At 33.7% G+C, this 23,645-nt stretch overlaps 4 protein-coding genes and 1 long non-coding RNA gene across 16 annotated transcripts in view; 2 read left to right on the forward strand and 3 right to left on the reverse strand.

The window, feature by feature from the left end:
* Window positions 1-18,017, forward strand: part of LOC100117604 (mitogen-activated protein kinase kinase kinase 11) — a 34,483-nt gene extending 16,466 nt beyond the window's left edge. For all 10 annotated transcript variants that reach the window (XM_031929653.2, XM_032599108.1, XM_031929647.2 and 7 more), the window contains 4 exons: window positions 11,351-11,686; window positions 11,859-12,081; window positions 12,288-12,540; window positions 12,714-18,017. In XM_031929653.2, the coding sequence (XP_031785513.1) occupies window positions 11,351-11,686; window positions 11,859-12,081; window positions 12,288-12,540; window positions 12,714-12,955 (1,054 nt within the window). In that variant the 3' untranslated portion in view covers window positions 12,956-18,017. The remainder of the gene's footprint in view (window positions 1-11,350; window positions 11,687-11,858; window positions 12,082-12,287; window positions 12,541-12,713) is intronic.
* LOC100678933 (probable cytochrome P450 4ac1) lies at window positions 3,049-4,343 on the reverse strand. The gene is made up of 5 exons (XM_031929656.1): window positions 4,174-4,343; window positions 4,034-4,102; window positions 3,790-3,958; window positions 3,529-3,708; window positions 3,049-3,462 (listed from the first exon to the last, which is right to left on the reverse strand). Exons 1-5 carry the CDS (start codon window positions 4,258-4,260, stop codon window positions 3,299-3,301), a joined length of 669 nt encoding a protein of 222 aa, XP_031785516.1. The 5' UTR covers window positions 4,261-4,343; the 3' UTR covers window positions 3,049-3,298.
* On the reverse strand, window positions 7,297-10,468 carry CYP4AB9 (cytochrome P450 4AB9). The gene is made up of 12 exons (NM_001172464.1): window positions 10,120-10,468; window positions 9,881-9,990; window positions 9,640-9,730; window positions 9,283-9,468; window positions 9,111-9,207; window positions 8,914-9,016; window positions 8,734-8,824; window positions 8,553-8,659; window positions 8,403-8,471; window positions 8,162-8,330; window positions 7,905-8,084; window positions 7,297-7,822 (listed from the first exon to the last, which is right to left on the reverse strand). Exons 1-12 carry the CDS (start codon window positions 10,274-10,276, stop codon window positions 7,653-7,655), a joined length of 1,530 nt encoding a protein of 509 aa, NP_001165935.1. The 5' UTR covers window positions 10,277-10,468; the 3' UTR covers window positions 7,297-7,652.
* Window positions 18,018-18,366: 349 nt separating the features above from the next.
* Window positions 18,367-20,855, forward strand: LOC100117765 (aldose 1-epimerase-like). Of its 3 annotated transcripts, none has more exons than XM_031929657.2 (8): window positions 18,367-18,537; window positions 18,604-18,837; window positions 18,913-19,208; window positions 19,671-19,901; window positions 19,976-20,140; window positions 20,210-20,310; window positions 20,384-20,654; window positions 20,719-20,855. In XM_031929657.2, exons 1-8 carry the CDS (start codon window positions 18,465-18,467, stop codon window positions 20,809-20,811), a joined length of 1,464 nt encoding a protein of 487 aa, XP_031785517.1. In that variant the 5' UTR covers window positions 18,367-18,464; the 3' UTR covers window positions 20,812-20,855. The 3 variants fall into 3 exon arrangements, with proteins under 3 accessions (XP_031785517.1, XP_016840574.1, XP_032455001.1); XM_016985085.3 differs by having other exon boundaries at window positions 18,913-19,058; XM_032599110.1 differs by having other exon boundaries at window positions 18,398-18,497.
* Window positions 20,856-22,296: 1,441 nt separating this feature from the next.
* On the reverse strand, window positions 22,297-23,133 carry LOC107981043. The gene is made up of 2 exons (XR_001729128.3): window positions 22,531-23,133; window positions 22,297-22,391 (listed from the first exon to the last, which is right to left on the reverse strand). It is a non-coding gene; the product is annotated as an uncharacterized LOC107981043 (long non-coding RNA).
* Window positions 23,134-23,645: the final 512 nt, after the last annotated feature.

The following is a 23,645-nucleotide window of genomic DNA, read 5'->3' on the forward strand; positions in this document are numbered from 1 at the left end:
ATTTACTGTAATAGTTTGTTTGTCACGTAAACTATTTTATTAGTCTTCTTTGGTTAGTTTCAACTTAATTTCTAATCTTTATTAATTTTAGTTAGTTTTATGCGAAATGGCTTTAGTGTGCGTATTACTATATCAGCTATGTTTCACATATCAGCTAATCGATCAACGGGATCTAACTAAAAGTCATAAAGTAGCTGAGCAATCAAACTTTTGCGAATGCTATGAATTTATATTCATTTTTATTACCTCACAAGAGAACACCAACGCCTCTATGCATCAAACTGCCTCAACATTTTTGAGAGCTTCTTTTGATACAGAATTAAGATATCTTTGTGATTTCTGTACTGCGAGCTTTATAATTTACATATTTCCCTGGTAGAAATGTTCAACAGTTTATTAGCAGTCACTGCCCAGTTCAGATTGAACTGGCCAGTGCGTTCAGCAGTGACTCGCCAGTCGCTGTGCCTATTTCGTTAGATTTTTGACACAGTCACTGGCCAAGGACTGGGGAATCAGACTTGAAATTATAACTAATGACAATTGTGCGTTTCTTACTATTTTTAGCATTGGAAATGTACAAGTATGCGGTACTGACTGACTTTGTGTTGTGTAAGTGCAAGTACTGTGTAAAAAGTGTCATCGATGTGCTCAGTCACCAATGATGAGGTTTGAACAGATATTTCAACCTCATCAGTATACGAGCCAGTTTCTGTCAATATCCAAGTACTATCATTATCATGCTAAATCCATGATATTGAAGTTCGATGTCTGTTCTTTTGCAATAAGACTTGTTAAATTATTTAGAAACAGCCTGTCATCTCAGTTTTCACTTAACAGTCTTGGTTCGGCTTTTCACCTTGAATCTTATCGCTTCGGCGTCAAAAAATACAGGTGGGCTCATACATGAAAGTCGAATTCATATCAGCTAGAATGAATTCAACTCAATATACTGTTTGAACATGTCAATACAAATTAAGTTGCAAAATTTCAATGCTCTAGGTATGATAGTTTTCAAATAAGAGCAAAATTAAAACTGTGAAACAAGTAATCGAAACCAATAAAAATTTGATTTTGCTCTCATTTGTAAACTATCATACCTGGAGGACTACAAATTTGCATCTTAATTTGTATTGGCATGTTGAAATAATATATTTAGTTAAATTCATTCTAGCTGATATGAATTCGTCTTTCATGTATATAGACCCACCTGTATATTTTGCCACCAAAGCCATAGGGTTCAAGATCAAAAGCCGAACCAAGATGGTTAAGTAAAAACTGACATGGCAGTCAGTTTTTAAATAATTTACAAGTCTTCACATAACAGAACAGACATCCAACTTTAATATCATGAATTTAGCATGATAATGACAGATTTGGACATTCACAGTAACTGGCTCGCATACTGATGAGATAAAAATCTGTGCAATTCACTTTCAGACCTCATCATTGGTGACTTTGGGCACATAGATGACACATTTTTATAATTTACACTTAATCAACAATGATTGAGTCAGTGTATACCATATCATTTTTAACATTGACTGAGAATGTGAGAACTGTGTGTGGTGTTATCTGTCATTCTGCTGTATAGCATAGCAGACAACATATACAACCTGAATACTATATGTGGTATATACTCTTATATGTATGTGTGTATGGTCAGGTACTGATTGTGCTGCTATATGAGTTAAGTAAGATATGAGCAGACAGCCTGTACCTAGTAGCATACTAGGTTAGATTGTTACTTTTTGCCTCTTTAACACGTACATTTGAAAAATTATCACAATTATTTGAGTAAACGGTAGATTTAAGTAGATTTTTAATTAAAAATAATTATCGTTATTAAATATGTTTTGATTGCTCTTATTATACCTGTTTATTCGTATAATAGATTTGTATAAATTATACTTGGTAGTTCTTAGCCAGTGACATGTACTTCGTACTGGCCAGTAGCACTGGCCAGTCACTAGTCTGCTCACTAGTTTCGCTGCTCAATTTTTTACCAGGGTTCCTTGTTTGATTATTGTTATATGCAGAGTATATCTATAAACGTCCTTAACGTAATATATGTATATACAACTCGGTTACTGAATCTCATGGAACATTGCTCTTAAAAATATTTTAGATTTGTAAAGAAAACATCTCTCAAAAAAGTTTTGAGGATAAAGATTAGTCACCTATTAGCTCTCGTGTCTTCTTCAAGTAGTGTGATGATGCGTATGCGAAATGCATAATTACCAATACAATTTCGAGGTCCTGCTCTTTTGCAAAGAGTGACTAAATTTTGACTCGAAATGAGTGATTTTTCACTCTTTCAGATTTAGAGAGTAAATATTATCTAGACGGGTTATTCCAATATTTTTTACCTGAGCTTCTTTATTTTCCGCGAGTAAGATTAATAAATATGTCATAGCCATTCCAGTTGTATCGTGTCCCTGTTAAAATATCACAATAAGGGATGATCTTTTTTATTCTGTAGTAATCGTTTTAACATCATCCATACACTTACTTCAAAGAAAAATGTATCTACTTCTTCTTTGATCCCATCATCGTCTATTAATCAATTTTGTTGAGCGGCTAACAAAAGATCCAACATGGATAATCTTCTTTTTTCGCCTGCCACATTAAAGTATAATTTACAAAAAAATAAAAAGCTGCAATCGGGTTACTTATTTCCTTCTTTGCCGGTGATTTTTTTGTATGCAAAAAGCTAAGTAGACTTGAGTATTTAGGACTTAATAGAAGGTAAGCAACCTTATGATTTATTCATTATAACTTACATGAATAATGTAAGGATACGCATCTGAAAGCGTTATTTATAAGCGCCAATTTCAAGTTGAATATAATTATACTAGTCATCTGAATGACAGGTAATAATATTGCCCATGGTGAATGTACTTTGAAAACAATAAACGGTTTAAATGTGATTGTTTTAATATTACTATTGAAGAGAATGTATACTTTCCGTGCAGGTGCAGTGTTGCAAAAAATATTAATACAGTTAACATGTACCAGAATATTTCATGAATTATTCTGTGATACAATTTAAATGAAACAAATTTTATTATATATTTTTTAAATTATACATAATATCGTAAACTCTCCTCTTCTTGTATCATTCATAGGATATCCATATCCAGGGATAAACGCAGAGTGTTTAGGGCATACTGTATATAACATATTTTATTTTTAAAAGCAGAAGATACTTCATATTAGTAAATCGCAATTTTGATTTTATAATACTAAAGTTTTCAGATAATAAATTTTTCTCGAAATATTTTGATAAAACAAAATTTCTTCACTTTTTTATTCTTATTAATTTAATGCGTATTGGATTCAGTGGGCGTAAAATGATGTCTGCAATTAATTTCATATCGTCTAGACGATCGATGGGCTCAAGATAAAAATCATATAGAATCAAACTAATTAATGACTTCAGCTCTATCATTGCAAATTTTTGTCCTGAAAATATAAAAATTAATATACGGTTAGGTATACATTTCAAAATAATTGTTTGCTATTTATTACCAATACAATTACGAGGTCCTGCACTAAAAGGCAAATATGCGAAAGGATGCCGATTAATACTCCTTTCAGGAAGAAATCTATCAGGATCAAACTTTTCAGGTTCTGCCCAAAAGTTAGGATCCCTATGCGTATCATACAGGTGTATCATGATATGTGAATCAGCAGGAACTAGTGCATTTTCTTAAAAAAAAGTCATTTTAGTGAAATTTATAACAATAAGATTTTATAATAAATATTATACTAAATAAAATCTGATTGTACTTAGTTGTACTTCTTCTGCAGTATATCGCATTACCGTTGCGACAGGAGGAAAAAGTCTAAGGGCCTCTTTTATACATCTATCCAAATAATTCATTTCTTGAAGATTTGTCAATTCCATTTCTCCATTATGTCTATCAAGTACTTCAATTATTTCGACTCTAGCTTTATTCTAAAAAAAACAAATTTTGTAGTTATTTTTAAAAAGCAGTTTTTTGCTACACATATATAATATATTTAACATTACTTGCGCTTCATGATTTTCAGCTAGTAGCATTAATGCAAATGCCATAGCCATACCAGTTGTGTCATGGGCCTGTAATAAACCCTTAATAATAATCTGAATCAGACATTCATTTGATTAAAATTAAATTTCATTTTACTCACTTCGAAAGTAAATGTATCGACTTCTTCTTTTATGCCATTGTAGTCTATAAGGCCATTATACTCAGCGGCTAATAATAAATCAAGCATAGCATACTTCTTTTTTTGATCTGAAAATCACAAAAAAAGGAATAAAGAAAGTTGTCTCGATTAACGACAATAAAGGGAAAAGTTTCATATTAATACTTATATCCTTTTCATAAGATCTATTCTGTTTAATATTGTCCGCGTATTCCTTTAAATATTTATTATTCATTCTTTTGTGATAGGTCTTTCTTTCCTTTATTATCTGTTAAAAATGAATCACACATACAATTAAAGTTTAATACATTTTCTTTTCGCATAAAGTTCGTACTTTAGCCCATTCTAGCGAGCGCTAAAGTGCACATTCTATGCTTGATGTGGTAAATAATAGAGTCTGTGCCACGGGAAAAAGAAGGCCACCACAAATCACGTGTTTGACACCCTCGCCTTCGGCTGAAGTGGCAATAAACTCATGCTATGGACTGGCTTCCTCTTTTACTCCCTTGGAGCATTATCTACATACGTATATTATACAATACCTCATCAGTAAACCTATGAAGAACTCGAACAGCATTTCTCTGAACACTGCCCATTTTCCAAACAAAATTCATCATCCAGTTGGTCAAAAATGGCCTGGGCATTCTAAATTTTAAAACAATAGCACAATTTATAATAGAAATTATGGCAAACAAAAATTATATTGTGATATTATATTTGCCTATAAAGAACAACATTTCCTATATCGTGAACTGCATTTTTATACTTGTTAACTATTTTGCCATCTAAGGAATCTAAAGAAACTCCTAGGGCTGATTCTGAAAATAAAGCTTTATTTAAAGTAGCATTATCGTAATATAAGGATATTAAAGTTTTTAATCAATGAATTATTTACCGCAAATAATATTCAAGGTGCAGCTTGAACAAAATGGCATTAAACTTTTTTCAATTATCTGACCTTCATTTTTGAGTTCATTTACAATTTTTTTACCTTCTTCATTCATATTTTCAAGATATTTTTTTAAAATACTAAAGTGGAAAGCTGGTGTCAAAATTTTTCTTCTCTGCCGCCATTTATTAGCTGGATGAAAAATCTCGTTAGGTATTTAAATCATGCGGAAAAGTCAAACGTTTTTTTTAAAAATGCATGTTTTTTATTACTTGTACTAGTTAGTAAACCCGTTTTAAGCCATGGGTGAAGGTAATCGTATATATAACCTTTATCAATGAATTTTTGACTCGTGAAAATAATCTATATAAAGTTAACAAACGATACTCGGATCAGTTTATATTTATTGATGCACAATAAAACAGTTTGTAATACTGCATGTATACTTTTTATAATTACCTCTAAATCATCTGGGTGTCGAACACTGATCACTGCAGTTTTAAATAGCCAAAATCGTGTTATCGGGTAGTATTCATTTGAAAATTGGCGACCCAATTCCCAAAATTTATCTAAAATTCAAAAATATATAAGGCATAATTTTATTGATCTTACTATTACGAGCTTCTGATGATTGTGCATTTCAAATGTATTACTTAGGCAGTTAACGTTGAATGTTAACAAATTTCCCACAAATGGATAAGGTTTTAACCCAGGAATTTTTTTCAAAATTCGGGCTCTTCTATTGGTTCTAGTTATAATGTGAAATAACAATGGGCCCAAGAAAAGTATAAACAGTAAATACATCACCATAGTTTATTTAAAAACTATTTGAATAACGTAAGGCACACGTTAATCTTTATTATTGATAAATAATTCAATTTCGTATTGGCCTTAAAAGCTTGTTGATGTAATCCTCGAAGTAACTACAAAACAACTGAGCCTGCAAAATCCCGCTACTTTGTTTTTATAGTAGCCTTCATCTCAGCCTCATCTCTGGGAAAGTCTAATTTGCATTCGAATTTTTATGAATTACATAAATAGTAAAAAGCTCAAATTTACAAATGGCATTTCTGTTAATAGTGTTAAATAAATTCTATCGTTGTCAAACTCATTATTAGAACCATTTTAACTAATAAAGTTTTAGGTACCACAGAGAAACAATTTTAGCGACTAATTATTTACTAACTTATTATACAATTTATGTGTAACATTACGTATCTAAATAATTCTTATAAATATTGGTATTCAAATGAATTACAGAAAAATATTTGTATAACAGCATTTGCATTAGTACAACCAAAACAAAAGACAACTTGACATTTTTTAACTGTCGTCTTAGTCGAGAGGAGCAATCAGCGAAAACATTTCAAGGCCGTTAAAATGCTTTTCGACGTAGGTGAAAGCAAGAACATAATTATAGAAGATTTGAAGAAGTTGTAATCTAGTTCAGACACACTGTCTAAAACTCATTTGGATTATTTTCTAAAAAATGTATGTCTCAATTTTAAAAACATGTTGTGCATTAAAATTATTAATGAAATAATAATATCATTATAAAAAAGTTGTTAAGATCAAAATTAAAATTTTCTCTATTATTTTCTTCATAATTTAATAAATCGTGTAAAGATTTAATCAACTTTCTAAAATATTGTGTCAGTATATATTACTTTAAAAAGGCTCCGTTAAAATTTGATGAATCTTTGGAGTGTTGGATAAAACTTACAAACATTTTTATTTTTTAAATCCGCATATTTACATCGTTAAGAATTCATATATTACATGGTCTAAGTTATCACGGTCCACAAGCAAGACAATTGGTGTTTCAAATCTTATAGTTTAATTTCAACTTCTCACCACCAAAGAGTTTTTCACGAATGCTGCCTATGCTCGCGTAACACCTGTATATTTTATCAAAATTGAAAAAAAAAAAATAATAATAGGATAGTACATTACAATACTAGTGGCATAAGGCGGCGTTAAGCGTAGCGAGTGCGGTTAACGCCTTGCCATGAAGATCGACTTATGACGCGTGTATCGTATGATATTTTATAACACTAATTAGCATAAATTCACTGTCACGCCTATCCGTGGCATTAGCAGTCCTTTTTTGCACCGCGAGGTTAGCACGCTACTTATGCCACGGATAGGCGTGACATAAATGCGGATTCATGTCACGCAGTGCTATAAAAAAATGTATTACAAATGATTTGCACAAAAGATTTTTAAAAATAATTTAATATCTTCCATCAGGTTACAATAACAATATTTGTATGCACACTACATACACACGAACACATTTTACTGAATTCATTACAATTCATGCAAATATTACGGTATCCACATCAGCAAATTCGTACTATACACTATATAATAATTACACTGTCATTGACGCATTATATAATAATACAAAGTATTTTCTAATTACAGTATTATGCAGTATAAATGTTAAATAGATAATTAATACAATTTATTAAATAATTACATAAAGTGACGAAAAACTATCTTTTGACAGTATCAAGTTACCTATTTGCAGATTTGGCCTACCTAACCTATATGTGTGATGACATTTTTTTTATAATTTGATAAATCGCGTGAAGATTTTATTAAGTGGTCGAATCACAATATCTGCAAGCAAAGGAATATCCGCGTATCCATCAGCAAGATGTTCAGTTGGTTCTAAGCGAAAGTCGTATAAAATTCGAGCAATTAATATCTTCATTTCCATCATGGCAAATTTCTGACCTGTGGAAATAAATTATTACGACCTCCATGCATTGTAAACTCAAATGTTGAATCAAATTTGAATTTCAAAACTTATATTTACCGATACAATTCCGAGATCCTGCGCTGAAAGGGACGAAAGCGTATGGATGTCGGCCAACGCTTCTTTCAGGAAGAAATCTGTCAGGATCAAATTTATTAGGTTCTGGCCAAAAATTTGGATCTCTATGTGTGTCAAAGAAATTCACTACTATATGTGTATCAGCGGGCACCAATGCGTTTTCTAAAAAGATCATAGGTAGTTTTAATACATGCTTTTAACAACAAAATTTATTATCGTTTCTTAGAAGAATTATTTACTTAATTGTAGTTCATCTGCTGAGTATCGCATAATAGTGGAGACGGGAGGATATAATCTCAAAGATTCTTTAATGCACCGATCTAAATAATTCAATTTTTGAACATCTGACACATCCAATTTTCCGTGACTGCAGTCTAATACTTCTTTTGCTTCGGCTCTTGCTTTTTCCTGCAATACAATTTAATTTTAATTTTTGGCTTATCACAAGACTAATGCTTTCGAAAAAACTTTTAAGTATACCTGTGCTTCTTTATTTTCAGCAAGTAGCATCAAAGTAAAAGTCAAAGCCATTGCGGTAGTGTCATGCCCCTATTTAAGTGATCATGTTTTAGTTAATTACACTAAATAAAAAATATTCAGACAGAACACTATATTATATGGGGTATTTACTTCAAATGTAAATGTATCAACCTCTTCTTGAATACCTTCATCGTCAATCATATTGTTTTTCTTCGCTGTTAATAAAAGATCTAAGAAAGCTAATCTTTTTTTAGATCCTGTAAATATTTTTAGATGTAATATAATTTTATTACACCATATTATTATTTCGGTTGTGTTTCAAATGTCTTACCTGAATGCTCACCATTGTCTTCAGAATGTTGTGTAACATCTGAATAGTTTCCTTTAGATTCTTCATTAAATATCTTCTTTTCTTGAATAAACTAAACTCATCATATATAGAATTATTATATTGAAAAGTAAATTAATGTAAACCCATGTGGCAAATTCAATAAATATTGCAAAAACTTACTTTATTAGTAAAATGATGAAGTATTTTTAGAGACTTTCGTTGTAAGTTTCCAAATTTCCATGGAAGGTTCATAATCCAATCAAATATATACGGCCGGCAAAGCCTGATTTTTCGAATAAATATAAAAATAACATAAAGTATACATTTATGTAATAAATTATGATTATAATCTAACTTCTTAAGGTCATGAACATCACCTGAAAGAAACAATGTATCCCATTTCATGGATTGCTTTCTTATATCTCGTTGTTAATCCCGTTTCAATACGATTTAATGAAACTCCCATTGTTGATTCTGTAAAAAATATTAGCTAGTATAATCATATACCTTATATTAATTACAGAAAATCAATCAAGTATTGGACTGTACCACATATAACATTTAATGTAGATTCTGAGAGAAACTCCACGAGATCTTTTATTGTACTTTCACCATCGTTTTTAAGATCATCAACGCATCTTAACCCTTCTTCGTTCATCGGACCCAAATACTCTTTTAAAATGTTGAAATGAAAAGCTGGTGTTAACAATTTTCTTCTTTGACGCCATTTATCTCCTTAAAGATATATTATTATGTTTACTATTACTTATATGAGCATTATTTTTTAAGAGAAAAATCTGATATCTTATAATATAATTGATTTAATTGATTATGCGCGCATATTTAATTTACACACTACGTTTCAGTTAAATGCGGAAACATATTAATGATTTATTTTTAACAAACCTGTACTTGTCAGCAGTCCACTTTTCAACCAGGAATGGAGATAATTGTAAATATAACCTTTAGTTATGGTTTTTTGACTGTTTAATAGTATCTAATAAAAAATTAAAATTACTAAATTTTGATGTACTCTGAAAATTCTTTTTCATTTGTAACGTTTGCGCACATGGCGAGAATGCGAAAGGGCCACGCAAGAGTGAAATCATAGTTACAAACATATTATACATTGTTTTGTATTATTCACCTCTAGATCATCTGGATGACGAACGCTCACTACACATAAACCGGTAGTCCAAAATCTTGTGATTGGATAATAATCAGTAGAATATTTACGCGCAATTTTCCACAAGTCATCTATACAAGTTTAAACAAATATCAAAGATTATAGATTTTGTAATTATAATAATCTTTTTGTTCTTATCAACTTAATCTATTCTTAAACCAATCTTCAAACTATGTTGATACAAAGTGATACAAACTTACGTGCAGATGTCACAGCAAACTGAAGCAAGTTACCAATAATTGGAAGCGGAGCTGGTCCTGGTATAATATTTAGAAGCCTCCCTTTTCTGGTGTAACGCGTGAATATGTGACAAGCAATCAAAGTCAACAGCAATAGTAACACAAAAATCCGTATCATATTGTACCTTGAGTAAATTATTAATTTACGTAAGGGTTCGTATTTGTTTGATTCCACGATGTTTACGCACTTTGATTCATTAGAATGTGATATGGCAATTAAATTGAAGCATTCGATCAAATACTCATTGAAACACTTAATCCCGTTATAAACAGTTTGTTAATACCCCAACAAAATCCAACGATAAACTGACTTAGATAATTTGTTTCAAACTGTTTTAGTTAAAATGTGACTAGCTCCTTCTTGCACGAGTCAACTTAGATAATATCTTTTTTCACAATAATCGGCTAGCGTTACGCAATTGTAAAAAAGTTGAAGGACGTTTTTACCGATTTATATCAGAATTTCATTATAGATAGTACTGTATTGCACTATTAAGAACTTGCTTATCTTCGTTTCTTTGTTGGTTAAAAATGACCGATAACAATACGATCAATTTCATTTATTTTATAGCTCTAGTAAGTAATAGCTCTAGGTCATTGTCAAGATTTCTTGTTGCATAATAAATGTTAACTATGACGAATACCATGTTAACTGATTATCCGCTCCTTTTTTTTAAAATAACCTCTTAATGCCTTAAGAAACGTGTGGCTTCTTAAAATGATTTCTAAATGTTTGCCTTTGGGTGTAAATCTTTTGTTTCTTCAATTATCATGTATTACATTAAAAAATTCTATTTTATTCTTAATGCATGTATAAAATGAACAGACGGAATTGCTGCGTTTTAAAAAAAAAAAACACACAGTCGATCTGTTATTTTTTGTTCTACTTTAAACAAGTGGAGTTTTTTACATTCGATGCGTTTGTATTTTTCTATCACGCATAATGATATTACAGAATTCAAATATTCAGTGGATCATGTGCGCTTGCATAACAAGGCGTCAATTATTTGCATACCAAGTATATAGATTTCATGAAGATTTATTGATTCGCGGCAATAAAAATGCTAGTTTATTGTGTATAATCCATAAGAATAATATTTAAATTCAGAGACAAAATAAAACGAGCAAAACTGATTACCATTATTTGAACAACAAATGACCTAGATTTTAAATATTTTCTTTTATCTCATAGGCCGTTTCTCAGCAGTATGGGCGGCATTCCGTCGGTGTTACCAGCCTCGGGTCTTCTGGTGGATAAGCCTTTGCGTTTCACGGATTCACCGCAACACATTGCATCCGTCGTTGGCGGCGGTGGTTCCAACGTACCGACACCTTCGCCCAGGCGTAAGAACTCAGTGACAAGCAACAGCGAGGATGCCTACTCGCCCGAGATGCCCAGGATCGAGCGAATGCCACCGGCTTACAGGGCTCCGTTACCCGATTTTGGACCACCTGTTTACTCTATGCTCACCGCCGACGAGTACTTTAGGCCTGTCGAATCGGCTTACTTACCGCCAGTCGATTATCAGTGAGTATAGTTTTGATGAATACTCGATTTTGATGGATTCATCAAACATATACAATCGCTATCATTTCAAAAAATACATTATCGTCAAGAAATCACAATATAGTGAATCTTTTAAAAATATTACTTGTTGAATTATAGTCTAGCGAGTATAAGCTCGACGTTTTTTTTTCAGTGATCGAATGCTCGAGTGTACGGAGTTTCCTCACGCCTATGACAATCCAAGTAGCGTGAATAGTCCGGCTCGTGTGGTGAATCGTTTTCCACCGTACACACACCATCGAACCTCGTCGAACGTCTCCAGCACCAGCACCTCGTCCCAGAGCAATATCAATCCTACCTTTCGGCTCGAAGACGAAGGAGACTATTCGTCGCTTTACTCGCCCGGTCATTCCTTGGTAAATAGTAGTATTTTATGTTGCTTATTGACAATTAATTATTTTGATGACAACACAGCGTAAAAGCAGCGTAGATGAATAGCGAAACGATGTCGAAGCTAAAATAGCGATATCGAGTCTATAAAAATCCATGTGATTGATAGCTTATATACGCCAGACAAACCGGAAAAAAATATATACTCAACGCAAATGTTCCGCTTATTCAGGGGTATTATCGTACACACTCAAACGCAGCTGTGATGCCCGGCTTAACGGGAAGTTACGGAAGCGGCAGTTTGGTCAATCACGATTACGGCATGCAGTATCTGACGCGCCAAAATTCCCAAGATTCAAATCCAAATTCGGCTGACCGACCGAGCAATCTGGAAGTCGTCTCGAGACTGCGTTCGAGTCTTAAGAGATCCAACTACGCCTACAGCTCGCCGAATAAAAGCACCAGTAAAAACAATTCCGGCTCTGGTGAGTCATATTAGCGGTTATATTGTTTAAAATTATACTTTTGTATTTTAAGAAAAGAATGTTTTTGCGAATACTTCTACTATAAAAATACAAATAACATACATAGTGTGATCGACTCAGTCGGTGAAATCGAGTTTCGATCAGAAGCTCAAGCAAAATGTTCCTATGCACAGGTACACCAACAAACCCAACGCCCCCGGATTCGCTAACCTCGGAGGATTCGAGTTACGTATCAGCAAAGGACAGTCAGATTTCGTTGGGCCGAGTGCGCTTTTCCCCGGTAACCTTCGACCGAGAAGTCTTCGTACCTCATCCCCAGACGCCGGAGATCACGAGCCCGCTTCAGGGCAGTCGTCGTATCAGCCGGAATCGTAAACCCAGCATCACCGAACTAGAACGCGAGTTCTTATCATAGCACTGGCTGATCTAAGACGATGTTATACGCTGATGACGTGCGATTCGTCGCGAGATTTTCTTGCTTCGAGGGGACGTGGAGGTGCGGAGAGTTTAATGCGCTATTCACGTTCTATCGAGCACTCTGCAAACTCACTGCCTTCTGCGATGGATTTGAACGCGTCGAATTAAGCCATCGCGGACTAGACTCATTTTAATCACACGACCCGAATCCTAGCGAGGAACGCAACGATTCATAACATTCCAGTATATAATGGTTAGTATATGCTCCGGAAAAACTTGCTTTATTGCGAGGATTTTTAGTTCACAAAGTTATATGAGCATATTGCCTAGCTCTTAATGTTTTGAATATTGCGACGCGGCAGGCGCATTATTCCCATTGTAATCAAAGTGAATTTTATTGGCAATCCAAGCGACGACTACGAGCTTTAGGCATCGATGGACTGTTTTCTCCCTTTTGCATCCGTTACATTCCGAATCGAGTGAATTGACTTGTGGTGACGTTTGCTCGCGCACTATGCCCGAGAGGAACAGACGACATTCCCCCGTGGAAAGAATTGCTCTCGAATCTTGTCGAGAAATTTTTATTGCTTCGAATTCGGACAGAACGCGAACGCGTACTTTTTTTTTATTGTAATATATTTAAAATGTGCATTGTACAGCGAATAATTGAAGACGCTGCGAAGTTTAAAATATTTAAATGCGAGCGCGCTTTGGCTTGGTGGAAAAGTATCAGATTTGCGAAATGTTTTTCAAAACCCTATATGATAGAGATAGAGACTTTGTACATTGTTTTGCAGGTCCCGCGGTGACTGTTCTTTTGTGTGAATCGTGCATGCGCCGATCATGTTTTCATCAAGACGGCGAGTTCTTTCTCAATCAGTATTTAGTACAATCCGGAAGAAAAGTTGATATACAATATTGAAGTATGGATTGCGTGTATGCTCATGGTTTTATTAGTATAGCTAAGTACTGAGAGCAGTTTGACAGTTATCACTTTAGTGACGCATATAGAAATCGGTATTTGTAAATACACACGTTATAAAGCGAAGATCCCGATTTGATCGAAGCGTAGAAATATCGTCGAGTCCTCACATTCCTCCAATTTGCCATATACACGTATTTACGGAATCCTTAGGTATATTTATGATTTTGCTTCGTGCATTTAGAAAACAATCAAAATGTAGTCGCACAACGATGCGTACTTGTTTTTATTATTTAACGAATCAAAAACTTTTTTTACTGAATACGTTTTATACTTTTATCACGACCCTTAGTCTGTGTTTCCGTTACTCATACTGTATAGTTGAGCATGTTTCCCTAGTATAACGTTTTGCCGAACGTCCATGTAATTGTTTGTCTTGATAACGTTAAACGTTTTCATCAACTTTTTAAATTCAGCTCATTATAAATTACACTTTATTTGTGTCATATACCTGAGTTTCATTTAATTCTTATAGCTTACCGACAAAGAAATGTATTTGCAGATTCAAATCTGGATTTCTGCTATCATCAGTATTGTAGGCTACATCGCGAAATCGCGTGTATATAATATGAAAGTTATGACTATTCTGGAAGCCAGTCAGTCTTTTCAGAGGTTTCAAGCAGTTTTCTTTATAGAATGTTTACTTGTGAATGATATTCAATAATTTTAATGATATTTAAGATTTTTAAGATACTCAGTGGGGAGAAACAATAATATAATTATTATATAGGATGCGATTAAATGATTAAAATTAGAAATATACTATTATTAGTTTTTATTTCGATTAATTATAGTGCAATAAAAATATATGAAATGAAAAATTATTAATATTAGAATACAAACAATGATGAATATTATTATTGCAATAAAAATTAAAACAATTATAAAAATTAATTTATAATGATCTATAAGTATTAACAATTATATATTCAAATCAAGCAAATGTTTGAAACTTCTGAAAAATATAGAATTTATATTGGCATATATGCAATTTTTTGTCATTTTATATGATTATATATCGATCGCATTATTAAGACGAGCGTATATACATCGCATTTGCGCTTAGGTAATTGATTATTATACGTGATAAAGATCGTACGAAATACGCGAATAAATTGTACGGTTAGTTGACAAAGCTTATTTGTTATGATTTAATTCGAAATTAAGTCGATTAATTGTAATTTACTCTCTAAGCCAGCGACTGCGAAAAAAGCTATCCTCAATAAAAAATACTGTCATGAAATTCTAAATTGTTATACTAAAAATTCTTTGTTTGTTTGAAAGTCTTGCCTATAATTTAACTTCAGATTATTTTTCGACAACAAATGTGAATACAATCGATGCCAAAGACGTATTTTCTTGTTTGATAGCTTTTCTCCCGGATAACATAAGGATTGTGTAATGCGAATAATTTTGTAAACGTTCGAGCAGGATGGAGAAGCGGGTCTGAGACTAATGGTCTCGACGACTAACTCATTCGAACTCGTTTCCAAAGCATAAAGTAAGGAAGGTTTTACAAGACTTGCTTCTCCTGGTCCCTGATGAAATGGAAGAGAAACTGCGGTGCTAATAAACACGTACTTAAAAACGTTGAGTGACGCGAGAGAATAAGAGAAATAAAGCAGAAAAAGAGGCGGAGTAAATAAGATAATTTAAAAAAAAATGCTTCCAAGACGATTCGTGAAAAGTACTTTTCATTTTAATTTGTAGGGTATGCATAATAAAATTAGATGCATAAATATATTAGCAATTATATAACGAATTGTTGATAATAATATTATATTATAATTTTGCGAGTGAATACTCGGCAGCTGTAATTAATTGATTGATCGATTGATTCCGTGTAATATAGCGCGCAGTCGCCAACAGTGCTAGTCTAAGCTATATTTATTTTTTTTTATTGCATTGCAAACAACATACGTTTGATTAATAGATTAAGTGTAACTTTTCATTAATTCAGTTCGACGAGTCTTTCAATTCGTACATCATGCATTTCTTTTAATTTTTTACATAAAATTATGTATAATTATATATACATGTTATATACTTCGCATTTTAATACGTTCAACTAATTAAATCATCAACATATACGATATAACTCGGGTTTTAGTATGAAGTGTTTACTCTAAATATAACAATTATTAATGGAAAAGGTATACTCAAATGATATGCGCAAAAGAGATCGACCACCATCGGGAGTTTTTATTACAAAATAAAGTATATATGATTATATATAATTTCAAACTTTGACCGTTTACATTAACGTATATATTTCTAAATAAAAGATAAATAAAAAATATCAATGCGGTGATTATTTATACGTTGGCATTATACGTAACGAAGTATATTATGAATTATACAATTGTGCGTATATAGTCAGGGCGACGAGAAAAAGATTAAATAAAAAATTAATAAAGCTGACTCATATCAGCCTTGGATACGCTAATCACGATTTGTAAATCTCGTACAATACAACACGACCAAGATGATTAATTATTGCGTTATTGGAGCCCGATGAAAAAATTCGATAATTAAGCTACGGTTAAAGGATTTCTTTTTGTAAATGCGATATACAAATGCGGTTTATTGAGTAATGAAGAGGATAAGATGACATACTTAGCAAGTTATCGGCAATATTAAATTGTAAAAAATTTTAAAAATCGAGATAAGCCCTGCTATGTACGTAAGGAAGTTCGGGCTGTTTTTCTTTTAGATAAATGCGATTTTTCAAATTTAAGAAGCGTTAGCGATGAATTTTATGTTGATAATTTCTTATCAATTATGAAGCTAAATATAGACTCAATTTATCTTTAAACATCTTATTAGAATTCAAATTGATTAATTATATCGGTAAAGTATAATTTCCTGAACATTAAAAAGAGATGCACGTATTTAAAAATTATTGACAAAGCATCGACGGGCGTATCGATTGTATAATATTAATAGTTGCAAATCATATTAATTACAAATGACGAAACTTTACTATCACACTACCGAATATAACGTAAAGTTGAAACTAAGAAAATGTGAAGATAAACATGAAAGTTTACCCATAAATTTCGTAATTTTCAATTTTTTCTACAATTTTTAGTCAACGATCATACGATTAGAACAATATTATAGTTTCATTGAAACTAAAAATTTTCCGTGCCGATACCCAACATATTTAGAACTTCAGTCGCAAAAAAAAAAGAAAAACAAAATCTGCTCAGTATATACATGATATGAATGGTGAAAAAATAGTTCTATAAATATTATAGCAAGTAAAACCGTAGGATCCTCAAGCATATAAATGTGAATGGATCTTTCGTACCAAGCATGATCCTTTTAGAAAGAGAAAGAGAGACGTATAAATGTGTATAAGCAAACGAGTATAAGTATAATGGAGAGAGAAAAAAATAAAAAAAAAGATAATAAAAGAAGAGGCAAAGGAAATAAATTTTAACGACTCATTAGGGCTTTAGGATGTTGTATTTATTTATATCGTATAAGCTGCTGAAAAAGAAAAATAATGCAATGTGTTCTCTGCATATATACGTGTACTCTGAGGAAAAACGTGACTGCTTTGGTATGTTCGCCTTATTAATGAAACATTTGAGAGATTTAATAAAAGTGAAGACGATGAGTTAAGTGAAAATGTAGAATACAATGCAGGAATATGTCAGTGTCTTACTTCGAGTCAGGTGAAAAAGCATGATTATTCAATTTATAACGAATACGAGAACGTGTCAAATATATGATTATGTGAAATTTTTTATAATTTGAGATGCAAGCATTGCTATAATAATCTATGTTTTTGGTAGTTCAAACGGGAATTTTTTAAAACGCAAAAAATCTGTATATTTGTCTTGTCTTTGTATGAATATTAACTCACACCCATACTAGGATTTACGAGAAAGTGTTTTCCCGAACCTTTGAACTTATATCAATAGTATGTGAAAAAACTAAAGTGTGACAGAGACTAAACAGAACTTTCAATCGACTAAAATAGACGCGAGAGAGAAATGCATGTTTGTAAAGACGATAACTCCAAGTCTTTGGTTTCTTGTTTAGCTATACATGGACAGCAGCATAGACATTTTATCGACGTTTGATTATATATAGTACACGCGTTTAGAGAAAAGCGAAATATATGAAAAAAAAGCGGAAAGTGTAATTCGCTGTCTGACCTGCACTGAAAATTCGTGTATTTTTCCAAGTATTGTACATTAAAGTATAAATAAAAAATAATAATTATAAAAACAAAAAATTATAAATAGTATATATAACAATTAATTGTAATATTACATAGCGACTTGTAGGCTACCGGTTATTAATAAACAATTTCAAATAACGCATGAAACTGTCGTTGGTCATTAATTACTATACAGCTCATCTATAATAATCACATTAACTGGTATAATTTTAGATCAAACATACAACTATCGCCTGTCAATTTATTATACCTATGCTGCAATTATAAAAATAAAACCATCTAACCAACAAGTCATCGGATAATAAGTAAATACAGTCAAGAGTAAAGGACATGACGACTAGTCGAAATTGCAAGTGCAACAACGTAAGCATAGTCGAAGGCATTTTTGGCGAAGTTTGCGCAGGTATGAAAATCTCGAGGCCATCTAAAAATTATAAATCATTATCATTTTTGAAATACGATCTCGAAGACAATCCCAACGACGAGTTAGAAAATGTCGAATCCGTCCTGTCGTCCTGCGGTGAAGGCGACCATAGTACGGGCAAAGAGAACGAGTCAATCAAGATCAAGTCCTACACGATGTGCAACGCTAATCGGATGGAGGTCAAGGTCATAACCTGGGGGGCGACGATCGTGTCAATCAAGTGTCCTGATAAGTACGGAGATACAGCCGATGTCGTTCTTGGCTTCGACGATCTCGAGAGTTAGTTGATATTAACTTCGGAAAATTCGATTTTATAATAATATTTCTCTGAACGCACATTTAATTTTTGTTTAGGTTACTTAGATCCAAGTCTCAATTCTTACATCGGATGTATCCTCGGCCGATGCGCAAACCGAATTATGGACGGGTCTTTCAAGATAAAGGATACTGATTATTTCTTGACGAGAAACGAGATGGACAGACATCACTTGCATGGCGGAGTAAGGGAACAAAAAGAAATTTCGTCCGCGCATATCGATCCGCACTTTGACTCGGTGGCTCTTAATTTTCATAGCAAGCCTATATTCGCCGCAAAAAAGAACGAACATTTTTTGTCCAGCTCGTCGAAGCAGCAACTAATTAACTGCCAAGTAATTTTCCTTGTCTCGAGCTTGTAAGGAATCGTTTAAGCTGGGTATATTATATAAGCTACGCACACGCAATATGTGCGGGACGTTATTAGCATGTTTGTAAAAGTGCGTGTCAGAACGCAAATATAGTTTCGAAAAAATTCACGATCGCGCGAGAAATCCGATTGATTGTTAAGTAACCACAAGGAGGAAACTCGAGTTCCACGCGTTTTCCAAGTTTTTTTTCGCATGAATCGACCAATTGAGATAAGAAAGTTCAAGGAGGTTTGTGGTCTCTCTTTAACGCGTCGAAATGATCTACTTTAATTATTCTGCTTGGGGTGTAAAAATGCAGCCTATCTGATTCGCTCTAATTACGAGGAAAGTTCGATCGCAAAAATTTCGCTTTTTTTTAAAGAGACCCATCATCTTGAGCCATCGAGTTAAAAGATCGAATCAAGCAATCTGATTTCTTTTCCTCAGACGAACGGATTTGGTCGTCGAATCTGGGAATCGCACCTGGAGGACGGTTGTTCTGTGATAATGAGCTATTTGAGCGCCGATGGAGACGAGGGTTATCCTGGAGCGGTTTTGGTCACGGCCAAGTTCAAACTGACGGATGACAATCGGTTGACGATCGGTATTCGCGCGAGCACGTCGAAACCAACGCTTGTCAACCTGTCGCATGGTTCTCTCTTCAATCTTGCTGGACACGTATGCGACATTTAAATATTTAGAGAATTTTAATTAAAGTACATTAAAATTAAGATTGAGTCGAATATTTGAAGGACGCGGGTGAAGAGGAGTTGAGGTCTCATAAGATCACGTTAAACTGCGATCGCTGGACTGTCTCCGAATTCGAAGATCCGGTTCCAACGGGTGCAATACGAGGTGTTGGCGGTACGACTATGGATCTTAGGATAGCAAAAACGATAGGTGAATCTGTAGACAAGGTAAATCAACAATTTGCTTGATTAGTGTATGTCATATTCACGGATACAATAATATTCATTCCATGTTAGGCTACATTGGGCAAAGGCTTCGATCATAACTTCTGCGTTCTTCGAAACTCGCAACCGGAAGTTTCTTTCGTCGCTAGAGCCCTGCACCCAAAAACTGGAAGGCATTGAACCATTCTCAAACGATTTTAGTAAAATATTATTTTTAAATGCTATACCAAAACTGTTATAATCCAGGTTTCTCGAGATCTATTCCGATCAACCAGGCGTACAATTCTACACAGCCAGTAGATTGCCACCTTACACTCCGGCCACTATCTTTCCCTGCGACGATCAAGTCGTCGATTGTGCTGATCCTTGCGACTGTGAAACTGAAAGTAGTAATGCCGAAAGTCACGTTTCGGAGAAGAACAAGCTGCAGTTCCTGCCAGGAAAGGCCGGAGCCGAATACAAGAGATTCTGCGCGTTTGGACTGCAACCACAGAATTATCCTAACGCTGTGAACGTCGTAAGTATATATACACGTTATATCATTTGTAACTTATAATTTGCCTAAAAATGTATCATTACAGGCAAAGTTTCCATGTCCCATTCTACGTCCCGGTCAAGTCTACTATCACGATCTGATTTACAAATTCGGAGTCCAGCTCTGCGATTCTTTGTAATATCGACCATTTCAAATAATATACCGTAATCGTTTCAAAATCAACCGCCACTACGAAATCACTGCAACGCCATCTCTCCCGAATCGTCACAATTCGATAAGCGAAAAATCACTGATCGACACTGCGAAATCTGCCTTATTGAGCGAGCGACGCGCGATCATCGAAGAAAAAATCGCGAACATACAACATAATAACAGTCAACACACGCAGTACAATGTCGCCGCTCATTGTTGGAGCTCGTCGTGCACAGCAATAGAGATCCGAAAAGCGAAACTCGAAAAAAGAACAAACATAACAATCGCCTATCTTATATACTCTCTAAGAAAGCAGGAGGCGACAGTCGCAGATAATACTCGGTGTTTATCCTCTCGCTCGATGTGGTTTAACACAGACGACGATGAAAACCGTCGAGGGAAAAGTCGTTCTTCTCGGTTCTCAAGGTAAGATTACGTCTCTATGTGTACACTTTTGAATGTAACGTGCAGAAGCGCAATTCGTTTGTTGTTATTCGCACTGGTTTTATCGTCGTTATTTACTTATTAGTCACGACTTTCTGTAAGTCCGAGCTGCTTTGTGAGGTGACTATAGAATGAGATCATACGTTTATTGCAGAAAGACATGTGCTTCTTCATGCTTTTCAGTACTTAGAGGTCGCATTGTTGGGTTGAAGTGGAAAATCGTTTTGGTTTGAATAATTATGTAATAAATGTTAAATGAAATTTCTTCGATCGTATTTGACACTGAATTATGATGTTTATTACTAATTTCTAGTATGATTTTGTTGACATGGTTCCTTTCAATTCAAAAAGTTATCATATATGCATGTGCTTATCACTTCTATGCTGACTCGTATGTATCAAATGTAATATCGTTGGAATGTCGGGGAATCCTTTGACTATTTTTAAATTATTCATGAGTAATCACTGGACTTAGGGATGCAAAAGGAAGAACGCAGTCTCGTATCACTGACTGATAAACATTGCCTTAGCTTTGTAATATATAGAGATGCTTTTATGTAATAGAGAGAATGAATTGTTATTAAATGCAAATGAAAGTTTCCTAACTTTCGTAAGCTGTTATCTTGGAGTTGGGAGTATGCATGCACTAAGACTATTTATATAACAGTAATCTTGACTGATTAATTAATCAACCTTCGTTTTTTATGAAATTTGATTATTGAGTGCGCATTCGCTGGCCATAAGTAAGCAAGTCTTTTATGTAATAAAAATAATACTTGACTTTGTGGATTATTATAAATATTTGGAATTGTGATTTACATAATGTAGTCATATAATAATGATTTTCTTTTTACAGGTGTTGGGAAGACTAGCCTGATTAATAGATATATAAATAATGCCTTCAATCATCAAAACAATCCAACAATCGGTGCTTCATTTTTTACCTGTAAAATAAATTTGGAAGATGTCAGAATCAAATTTCAAGTAAGAGCACTCACTTTTGTTCAGTAAATCAATTTCAATACTCACAATAACAAATTCATTGATGCAACTAATGGATTGCAGTATACTTAAAAGTTTATGAAGCCATTACCTGATGTTGAAATCATTATTGATTCTTATCTGCACAAAACATGTTAAAAATAACTTGAGACATATTTTCTTTATCATGATCAAAACATTGACGTGCGAATTGACGTCATTAGGCGCAATCGATTTCATCAAATCTTATTCTTAAAAATGATAAAGAATCAACACACACCTATGCCGATAAAAGATCAATTTCCTTTTAGGTGTGGGACACAGCGGGTCAAGAGCGATTTCGGTCGATGGCGCCGATGTACTACAGAAACGCGAATGCAGCATTTCTGGTCTTTGACATAACGCAGTACAACAGCTTTACGGCGATCAAGTCGTGGGTAACAGAGCTCCAGCGCAACGTCGAGGAGCCCATGGTTTTGATTCTCGTTGGCAACAAGGTCGATCTTAGCGAGAAGCGCAAGGTCGACTCAGAGGAGTGTCGAAAATATGCTGAATCTATAGGTGCTACTTATCACGAGATCTCAGCCCTGACTGATGAAGGCGTAGACCAAGCCTTTCTTACAGCGGCACTTGGCTTAGTGAAGCTCTCTAACGGTGATAGGGATCTGCTCACGAGCTTAAAAGTCTACGATTCCAATAGCTCGGGACTGAGCCATTCGGCTGTGCCGCTGAGTGAAGAAGTCCTGGTAAACCAGAGTATCGCGCACGGCATTGATGAGAAGCCGCACTTCTGCTGCTGATTAAAGGATCTTAAGTGTTACTATTTTGAGTGTGAAAGAATGATTGAGAGAACTGTTATTTAACTGGATTAACGCGAGGTTGTGATTCAATTCTAAATTAACTTTGCAGATGACAGTAACATCAGTTGATTATGCATGATATACGATTTTTTATAATAACTGTCAAATGTTAGAAATTTATTTATTTTTTAAATTTATTTTTAATGCGGTTGTTGAATGAAATATTGCAAGACGTTGGCATTTTCAAAAACTTCAAAAAAATTGAAAATTGTTTGCTTGCCAGAACTGAAAACTAAGCTGCCGTATATTGCAAATTTTTAAAGAGGATCTGAATCAATTAAAATTAATCTTTTGTAAATGTATGTATAAGTAATAAGTCATTTTAAGAAATTCATCACTGTTTATATAGCTGCATACTCTATTGAAACATATATTCTAGAGTCTATCTAACTTCCTTAGTAGTTAAGTAAAGCAGTTATATATATATATATATATATATATATTCTAGATTATGCTATCGCTATTTTTCACGTCCTCTTGTTAATGTATTAATTTTTTTTTTTTTCAAAATGTAAGACTGACGTTTTTGATAGTA

Source organism: Nasonia vitripennis, chromosome 4 (genome assembly GCF_009193385.2).
Source record: "Nasonia vitripennis strain AsymCx chromosome 4, Nvit_psr_1.1, whole genome shotgun sequence".
NCBI lineage: Eukaryota > Metazoa > Arthropoda > Insecta > Hymenoptera > Pteromalidae > Nasonia > Nasonia vitripennis.

What these genes read in the sequence shown, in the direction of transcription:
- LOC100678933 (XM_031929656.1), bottom strand. Translation starts at nt 4,260, where the DNA reads ATGCTTGATTTATTATTAGCCGCTGAGTATAATGGCCTTATAGACTAC. An exon ending in CTGAAAATCATGAAGCGCAA is followed by an intron (nt 3,959 to 4,033) that starts GTAATGTTAAAT and finishes TGTTTTTTTTAG; the next exon opens with AATAAAGCTAGAGTCGAAAT. An exon ending in TGCAGAAGAAGTACAACTAA is followed by an intron (nt 3,709 to 3,789) that starts GTACAATCAGAT and finishes CTTTTTTTTAAG; the next exon opens with AAAATGCACTAGTTCCTGCT.
- CYP4AB9 (NM_001172464.1), bottom strand. Translation starts at nt 10,276, where the DNA reads ATGATACGGATTTTTGTGTTACTATTGCTGTTGACTTTGATTGCTTGT. An exon ending in AGACAATGGTGAGCATTCAG is followed by an intron (nt 8,660 to 8,733) that starts GTAAGACATTTG and finishes AAATATTTACAG; the next exon opens with GATCTAAAAAAAGATTAGCT. An exon ending in AGCAGATGAACTACAATTAA is followed by an intron (nt 8,085 to 8,161) that starts GTAAATAATTCT and finishes TGATCTTTTTAG; the next exon opens with AAAACGCATTGGTGCCCGCT.
- LOC100117765 (XM_031929657.2), top strand. Translation starts at nt 18,465, where the DNA reads ATGACGACTAGTCGAAATTGCAAGTGCAACAACGTAAGCATAGTCGAA. An exon ending in TCTTCAATCTTGCTGGACAC is followed by an intron (nt 19,902 to 19,975) that starts GTATGCGACATT and finishes GAATATTTGAAG; the next exon opens with GACGCGGGTGAAGAGGAGTT. An exon ending in TAGGTGAATCTGTAGACAAG is followed by an intron (nt 20,141 to 20,209) that starts GTAAATCAACAA and finishes ATTCCATGTTAG; the next exon opens with GCTACATTGGGCAAAGGCTT.